Source organism: Crocuta crocuta, unplaced genomic scaffold (genome assembly GCF_008692635.1).
Source record: "Crocuta crocuta isolate KB4526 unplaced genomic scaffold, BGI_CrCroc_1.0 scaffold318, whole genome shotgun sequence".
Lineage (NCBI taxonomy): Eukaryota > Metazoa > Chordata > Mammalia > Carnivora > Hyaenidae > Crocuta > Crocuta crocuta.
This window is the reverse complement of record NW_027531425.1, coordinates 1,211,989-1,221,211: the sequence shown is the minus strand read 5'-3', so window position 1 is coordinate 1,221,211 and position 9,223 is coordinate 1,211,989. Positions and strand designations below refer to the sequence as shown.

The 9,223-nt window shown below is 50.0% G+C and overlaps 1 protein-coding gene across 1 annotated transcript in view; it reads left to right on the top strand.

Annotated features, from left to right (window-relative positions):
* Window positions 1-9,223, top strand: part of TMCC2 (transmembrane and coiled-coil domain family 2) — a 39,974-nt gene that overhangs the window by 3,860 nt on the left and 26,891 nt on the right. The window contains 1 exon segment of the mRNA XM_077771989.1: window positions 8,945-9,222. Within this exon segment, the coding sequence (XP_077628115.1) occupies window positions 8,945-9,222 (278 nt within the window).

Genomic DNA, 9,223 nt, shown 5'->3' with positions numbered 1-9,223 from the left:
CAGGGGAAACTGCAGAAAGGGACACAGGGCACACAGTCCTGTTAAAAATACAGCGTGTGGTAGCTGTTGCTGAGGCCTGGGATGAGTGGCGAAGCTTAAGAGCCAATTGGTTCTGTCCTGGGTTCCAGAAGCCTCAAGGCAAGGAGGAAATCACCAGCCTCCCCAGCTCCCTCTCCCCTCGTGCAGCCAAAGCAACTGAGCCTTTCCCCGAAAGGAAGACTCTGGGTGTGCTGGCCAGATGCCTTCCCCTGACAGTCTCTTCCTCTCACAAAAGCCCCTGTGGATAATTTCCCCAGGGATTTCTGGGCACTATTAATACTTTTCCCAGAAGGAAAAAAGGGGGTCCACTGAATTCCATTATTACCCTGGTTCGAAGTGCTTTTGACTTTAGAGTCATTTGGCTTCTGGCTCATGTCCTTCCATTCACACCATGCACTGGTCTCCGTGCCTGTTCACAGTAAGATGAGAAAAAGCGGTGAGAAGCCACACAGCTGGGGGAGAGTCCCGGCCGAATCCTATGTGGCTCTCCTCGCGGGCTCCCCGCCTTTACTGGCACAGGTACTTGAGCTTCTCCCGAATGGCCGGGGTTCCTTCAACCCTCCTGTAGCGAGTCCACAGGGGAAGGGATTGTGGGTCCACAGATACTGAGCACCTTCAGTGGGAAAGGCACTGTTCTAAAGTGTGAAATAGGACATTTCTGGAAAAGTGTCTGAAAACGTATACGTATCGTTTACAACAGCCAAGCAGACACCCCCTTTACATACCATCCGAGTCAAGAAAGAGAACGTTGATGTTCCCAGGAAGCCCCTGCTTGTTCTTCTGTTCTTTCATTTGTTTGACTTTTTTTTTTTTTAAAGTGAGCATTACATCCAATGTGGGGCTTGAACTCACGACCCCAAGAATTGTGTCCTCTACTGACAAGCCAGCCAGGCAGGTGCTCCTTGTTTTCCCTTTTTTTTTTTAAAAGGCCATGGCTCTTGATCAAATTTATAGGTTTCAGTTTCTCTACTTCGGCAGTGGGGGAGAAGACAAGCTAGTTCACAGGAAGGTGGGTGGGAAGAAGGAGCGTGTGTGCTCTGGGAATTCTAGTGAAGGGTTCGGAGGGTGGAGTGTGGCTCCACGCGGCCTTCTCCTACTTCTGCTTTAGAAGTGATATGTTCAGGCATGAAGATTCCTTCAGTCTCACGCGGGGGCTGAACCCCTGGGATAGATTTCATCAAGGAGGTAGGATTACAGAAGACGTAAGATCAAGGGAGGGGGAAACTAGCTCTTTGGCAACAGGCACAGCCTTGGCCTTCCAGGTAAGCCCCCAGGCAAACAGGATGAAATACTTGCAAGAAAAGCATCCATCAAAGGACACATAAGGGTAAGGGTGCTTTGAGCATCATGCAATGGAGTCAGAAACATATGGGTTTGATCAGCAGAGGTGGGCTTAGAGCAAGATATTAAAGAAGAGGTAGGGGGCGCCTGGGTGGCTCAGTGGGTTAAGCCTCCAACTCTTGATTTCAGCTCAGGTCGTGATCCCAGGGTCATGGGATCAAGCCATGCATCAGGCTCTACACCGAGCATGGAGCCCACTTCAGATTCTCTCTCCCTCTGCCCCTTTTCCTCACTTGTGCGTGCTTTCTCTCTCTCTAAAATAAAATAATAATCATAATAAAAATAATAAAGAGAGGGTAGAATGTTAATTACCAAATAAGAGGAGAGGGGCTTTCTAAATGGGGGAAGTGAACTGGCAAGTGCCAAGGGCTTCATGGGGCCAATGTCCTTTTTGACTAGAACACAGTTGTTCTCCCAGCCCTGTAAATAGTCAGGGACAGGGGAGGGGTGTGGAAAATGCTGAGGTTCCCTGGGCGGAGGGTCCCGAGGCCCAGGACTGCCCCATCCCCACCCCCCTCTGCCTCCGGTAGTATTCAGAGCGGCCCTGTGTGTGGGCCCCGGAGGAGATGGTGATTGATGGGAAAGCACGTGGCAAAGGGAGCTCTCCATTCTCCTGTCACACATCTGGTTCTAGATGGATTCCCAGCCCCCCTGGTGCTTCTAGTGGGAACTGTCTTACAGAATGTACTTCTTGTTGATCTAATTGTCCTTAGCTGCCAGTCACACTAACAGGACTGTCTCCCTCGACAAGGAATTGAAGACATCTCATAAGACCTGAATTTTGGGTGGAAGTTTTAAGAAAAAGTGTGAGTGTCAGGAAGTGGGGGGAAGGTCAGCTGGCTTCCCAGTGGTGGTTTTGGAGGCCAACTCAAAATTCCTCCCTGTTTCCATCTCTCCTCTAAGAAATGACATCTGCCTTAGAAACCCTCATAGACCAGGAGGGTGCATTCTTAGAACGAGGCCAGGACTGGATGAGATCCACCTTTATCAGCCAAACACGTAAGCCTCTCTCCATGTTACGAAGTTAGAACAAAGCTGTGGAGGGATAGCAGGTATGTTTTGTGATTGTGGGAGAAAAATAATAGTTTGCTTTTCAAATGGAATGGTCAAAGGCTTCCTTATTCCAGCCAAGTTAACTGAGTCACGTCCACCCCGGAAAACAAAGCTGTCTGTGAGCATGTGAGCCCTGACCCCAACTGTGTGTGAAGACGGTAAACATGTTCAAGCTCCTGGGTCCCTGTTCATATCTCCTTCCAGACCAGGCCAACCTTGGCCATTACTGGGATGAGATACACTGAGATAAGACTTTGAACTCAGCAGGAGGGATCTGGGTTAGACACAAGCTGACTGAGCATTGTATGTCTTTGGAAAAGGTCATTGTCTAAGGATTAAATCCTTTTTTAAGATGTCTTTGTAGGCTTGGATAGTTTCTACTCAGAAAATAAATAATCATGCAGCAATTGTCAGGTAACATTAGGGACACAAAGATGTAGATGATATAACTCTTGCCCTCCATTCGCTCATATTCTCATCGAGGATTCCGTCCATAAGCAGGTAGACAGTTGGATAACGGTATGAGAAAGCACTAGGAGCCATGTCACAAGGCACACGATTAATTGCAAGGTGAGCGGTGCAGATAATGAGCTCTCTGGAATTCAAAGCAGGGCAGTGAGACCTGATCCAGGGATGGCTTTATGGAGGGGGCGGGCAGTGAAGGGTGGGTAGGAGAGAGGAGGTGGAGAGAGGGCACACCACACGGGTAACTGTTTAAGTCTTCTGGGCTGGTATATGTCGAGTCAGTTCTGCCGAGAGACCCAGGGGGCGCGGTCACCTTCCCAGACTTGCTTTGGCACCAGGCAGAATTCTCTAAGCAATAAAGGAAGGAGGAATTAAAATAAAATCGAGAATGGGGAAGTCATTTGCCCCTGTGTTGAGATCTGTCTTTTTCAAGTGTCAGCTGTGATGCTAAAATGAATCCAAAAATCTTTCATCACCGTGTTTCTAACAGAAACCCCAGACAGGCCTGAACACTGGCAACTACTCACTCCTCTCTGTCATTATCCCGTCCGTGCCAGACCTGGGACAAGAGTCCTCTCCAGCTCCAGCCCCAGGCTCCTCCCACCCAAAGCTTCTTAAGGGCAATTGGAGACTTCCTCAATCCACTTTGTATCCTGAGAGTAGGACTCTGTGGGTTTTTACAGTGATTAGCTCTCTAATGCTAGCCCTGTTTCCATAGAGACCCTATAAATAGAGGAACGTTGGCAACCTAGGCTTGCTAAGGCTCATGGTGACCCAGTCACCCCACTGCACCCGACGCTATGATGGGGTGGAGGGATCTGAACTCAGGTGGGAGGAAGAGATGTGCATTTAGCTGCTAGGTTGGGATAATTTGCTATAGGTTATCATGACTTATTAAGATGCAGCTTTCCTGGGAGTTAAGAACACAGGGACCTGTAGGAATCAGAAGCCTCTGTTGGCTATTTAAAAAAAAAAAAAGTTTATTTGTTTATTTTGAGAGGGAGAGAGAGAGAGTGAGAGTGTCAGAGAGTGAGCACAGGGGAGGGGCAGGGAAGGGGGGCAGAGAGAATCCCAAGCAGGCTCCACACTGTCAATGTAGAGCCCGACTCAGGGTTTGAATCCACCAACCTGGAAATCATGACCTGAGCTGAAAATCAAGAGTCCAACGCTTACCCGACTGAGCCCCCACAGGCGCCCCGCTTTTGGCTATTTTTAACCAGATGGTGCCAAAGACACTGTACCCCAAAGCATTTTACTTTTGATCTCATGCAGCTGTGTTTGCAGATTTTGGAGCAAACTTCCCCTTTGGGACCCACACCCAGGGAGGAAAACGGATGAAGCCTAACTGTTTAGATACCACAGACTTCTCAGGAAGGATCTTACAAAAATCTTCCAGNGATGTCAGCACCCCCCCCAACGCTCTCCTTTCTGGCTAACTCCTGGCCTCCAAGCTGCTCTAGGACAGTTCTCACTCGTTCTAATAGGTCCGGAGAGCTCTGTTCATGCCTCATCCCTAACTTTGAACCATCTCAGCTCTCTCCTCCTAATCCATGGCTTCTTTTGGCCACCAAAATGGTTCCTGGCAGCCGGGGAAAAGCAAAAGTCAATGTGGAAAAGCAAGTGACATTTAGGAGCTGGAACCTGTTAGTCAGAGCAGGTGGTGCTTTCTGCTGCGTTGGTGGCCAAGTTCCCTCAAGCTAGTCACCATGGGTTTCCTCATACCCAAAACTTGTGGCTGGTTTTGTGTATGTGCCGAGCTGTGTTTTCTTCTTATTTTTTTTTTTTAAACACTTACTTACCACGTTATGTCAAAACTTCTCCACCGTCTCCTCTCGGACGTCCATATGCAGAAGCACCCAGGTCATGTGCCTGTCACCCGGCTCTCTTATCTTGTGCTTTGTAAATGAGGGAAAACCCTTTCCTTTGGAGCAAACCCCCTGTCTCATTATTCTTTGGCTTCTTTTTGTTCTGTGCCTACCATAGACTTTAGTAGACTCCTCGGTGCTGCCGGGACAAAGGTCCTGTGGTCATCCAGTCACCATCCTGGGCTTTCTGTCACCTTCAGAACAGATGGGAAGAGGGGAGATGAAGGCCCAGAGCGGTTAAAGCCCTTACCCGAGTCCTACAACGTAGCACAGGCACATCGGCCACTACAGTTCAGGGGACCCAACTCCCCATGGCTCAGGCCTTTATAGGTTTGTTTTCATCCTGCCTGTGATACTCTTGTGGGATGTATGTAAATACCACATCTGCTTAAGTCTTAGAATCAGTGTGTGAGCCATTGAGGGTAAGGAAGACTAGAAGTTGGGGGGCTTGCCCGTGTAACTTGGATGAGCCACTTATCTGTGCCGTGCCTCAGTTGGTTTTTTTTTTTTAATCTGCCAAATGGAGACACTGATCTATACCTGTCCCGTTCTCCCTCCTAAGGATAGGATGACAGCGTAGAGCGGAGAGCACTTTGAAAACTGCTGCATTATTTTAAAAGAAATTGACCAAGGACCCTAGGATTCAAGGCGGTGAAGCAGATAGTGCAGGCTGTAGTCCACAGCACCTTCGCCCGTTTCCCGGGGCTCAGAGCCCTGGGACTGGTGAGGGCTTTTGAAGGGAACTCTTTTCACCCAGGCAGATATAGAAGCTGGGCCTCTGAGCTGAAGAAGCTGGGTCAGGAGTGGTAGGGAGAGGACAGAGAGACCCAGGATGGGAAGCTGGAAGGAGTTTGTAATATGTGATGTGACTGTTTGGAGGGAGCAGCTGGGCAAGTGCCAGAGCCAGCTGGCCCCATCCATGACGCCTGGAGGGAGGGCTGCTACCAGCTTGAGCCTGAGGAGGAAGGAGTGTCCTGGCCATCCCTGGTCTGGAGGCCACAGGTCTGGCCACTTCCAAGTCAATGACAGAGTGCGCTCCCCAGTCCGTCTGCCCCGGACATGTCTGCAGATTCCAGGGGGCCTCCTGGCCCTGCCTCAGGCTGGTCCCACAGGGACAGTAACTCCTAGGGAGAGCCTCGCACTGTGGCCTTGCGATATCTCCAGGGCCGCCCCAGAATTAACTTCTTGAGAAGCAGTGTTCCATCTGAGAGTGGAAATGTTGCTACGGTAGCTCTTATTAGTGTCTGGGGAAATCAGGTGAGATCATGTAGAAGAGAAAACCCCCTTAGAAACTGTCAACCGTGAGCCCATGGTGACTTGTGCTGATGTGACATCTCTGGTCTGTAGCATGGGTGGTGGAAGGGCCCTGCCTACTTTGAGGATGGTGGGGAGACCCAAATGAGGCCACAAATGAAAATTCTAAACTTTTACACAAATTCACGACAGCATAGTTATTGACATCCGGTGGTCAGCGCAGCTGTGTGCACAAGCAGTCCTGGGTTCAGAGACACCGTGGGAGCCGGGGCAGCTAATTCAGATCTAACATGGGTTGTTTTCTTGGTTTCTGGATGGGTCTCAAGTTTTCTGTCTGTGAGTTTAAGAAAAAAAAAAGAAAATTCAGGGGCGCCTGGGTGGCTCAGTCAGTTGAGTGTTTGACTTCGGCTCAGGTCATGATCGTGGGTTCGAGCCCCACGTCGGGCTCTGTGCTGACAGCTCAGAGCCTGGAGCCTGCTTCGGATTCTGGGTCCCCCCTTCTCTCAGCCCCTCCCCCGCACACACTCTGTCTCTCTCTGTCTCAAAAATAAATAAACACTAAAAATTTAAAAATATTAATAATAAAAGAAAATTCAATCCGTGTAACTCTTTGGACTCTTTTTTTAAAAAATGAGGCTGTCTTGGGGCGCCCGGGTGGCTCAGTTGGTTAAGTGTATGACTCTTGATTTTGGCTCACATCATGATGTCAGTTTGTGAGTCTGAGCCCCGCCTTGGGCTCTGTGCTGACAGTGAGGAGCTTGCTTGGGATTCTTTCTCCCTGTCTCTCTGACCCCTACCCCACTTGTGCTCACAGACACTCCCTCTCTCAAATTAAATATTTAAAAAGAAAATAGAAGGAAATAAAAATGAGGCTGTTTGGGGGCACCTGGGTGGCTCAATTGGTTAAACGTCTAACTTCAGCTCAGGTTATGATCTCATAGTTCCTGGGTTTGAGCCCCGGGTCGGGCTTTGTGCTGACAGTGTGGAACCTGCTTGGCATTCTCTTTCTCCCTCTTTCTCTGTGTCTCCCCCACTCCTCAAAACAAATATTTAAAATAAATAAAAATGAGGCTGTCTCATGTGATTATGGGTTTTTCCTCACAAATGAAGACCTGCTGTGGCTCACTGAGCCCCAAATGGCCGGGTTCTGGGTTTTCCTTCTTAGGGGTTACAGAGTGGGGCTTCTCACCTGGTCCGCACGTCCCGGCCCTCCTTGTGGCTCTGAAGCTCTCTGCCTAGGGCTCGGCCTGGCCAAATAAGCCAGCCCCCTGATAGGCACGCTGTCTGGCATTATACCACACGCTGTCTGTCTCCAGTCCCAACAGTCCTGCCTAGGGAGCAGCGGACTGAGTGGGAAGGCTGGGATCCAGGGCCTCTTAGGTCCATTCCAGTCTGAGGGGAAAGACGCTGACTTAGATACCTCAACCGATAGGTGTGCTGAAGAAGTGGTAATGTTACTGATGGCGCTGTGAGGCATGCCCATACAAGTAAAGTTTATTACTTATTTTTTGAATGTTTATTTATTTTTGAGAGACAGAGAGAGAACGATAATGTGTGAGGGAGGAGCAGAGAGAGGGGGAGACCCAGAATCTGAAGCAGGCTCCAAACTCTGAGCTGTCAGCACAGAGCCTGACACGGGGCTCGAACCCACGAACCGCGAGATCATGACCTGAGCTGAAGTCAGACACTCAACTAACTGAGCCACCCTATTAATAGGTGCCCCTATTACTTATTTTTTATTTACCAGTTTGTTAGAAAGGGTATTAAAAGGCTACAGACAACTAGCCAGATGGAGACATCTACATGGAATGAGGTCCAAGAGTGTCCCGAGTGCAGGAGCTTCTGGAACTGGGGTACGCCACCCTCCTGGCATGGATGTGTCCACCAACCTGGAAACTCCAGTGGAACTTATTTTTATTGCCAACTCCATCGGGAATGAGACTGGCTACAAATAACAGAAGATGGTACTAAGATAGGTATGGTTTTGTAGACAAAGCTAGGTTTGTTTTTTTCCTGCAGTCAGAATCCCAAGATAGGCATTCAGAATGCCTATCTGCTTGGGTGGCACCATAGGGCCATCAAGTCCCCATGCCTGTTGCTTGCAGCTCTAATGTGTGTATGTAGCCCTTCGTCATCATGCCAGCCATCTCGTGGTCATGAGATGGCTGCTGCGTGTCCAGGCATTACCTCTGCATTCCAGACCTGAAGAAGTAGGAAGGGCCAGGACCTTTATCAGGAAAACAAATGTGTTGCTAGAAACTCTCACCTTGCATTTCATTGGCTAGAGCTGTCATGTGGCTACTCCTAGCTGCAAGAGAGTCTGATGAAGTATAAGAATTTTTAGCAACGGGTCATGAAGGCCAGGCAGTTTGGTTGGTAAGAAAGGGGAAGGGATGTTGGGTAGGCACTCAACAACATCTTCTACAACAGTGTAACCTGATGGTCTGACCCCAACTTTCTCAGCGCCGCAAGGAGGCATCTTTGGAAATGGATGCTTGGTGGTCTTAAAGAGCCAGTGCAGCTCAAAAGAGGACCTAACTTGGAAGGAAGGATGGACTGGAGGGCAGGGGTGGGGGAATCAGTCCAAAAGGATACAACCCCATGAGCCCCAGACTAGCCACAAGATCTCATGACCAGTAACCCCCAACCATGTGTTGATCGCTAATGTCCAAATGTCCGAGGGGGAGAGGGGGCTGTGAGGGTACATTTCTTTGGGAATAAGAAGAGTGGGTCAGGGTTGCTACCCCTCTGCAAGGTGCCCTTTTAGGCATGATGGGCCATTCACAGGGACCTTCTGGATTCAGAGAGCATGGTAGCTCCAGTGATCGCCCAAGAAGAGACCACCCCCACCCTCATCTCTGTCCCCACTAACTGGGTATTCCAGAGCTTTCCACTGATGAGGGTTCTTCCTCTCTCTCCCCGTTAAGAAAATCCAGCAGCTCTCAGAGGGCTCCATGTTTGGCCACGGCCTGAAGCACCTGTTCCACAGCCGGCGCCGGTCTCGGGAGAGGGAGCAGCAGACGTCTCAGGATTCCCAGCAGCAGCAGCAGCAGCAGCAGCAGGGCATGTCCGACCATGACTCCCCGGACGAGAAGGAGCGCTCCCCGGAGATGCACCGCGTCTCCTACGCCATGTCCCTGCACGACCTGCCCGCGCGGCCCACCGCCTTCAACCGCGTGCTGCAGCAGATCCGCTCCCGGCCGTCG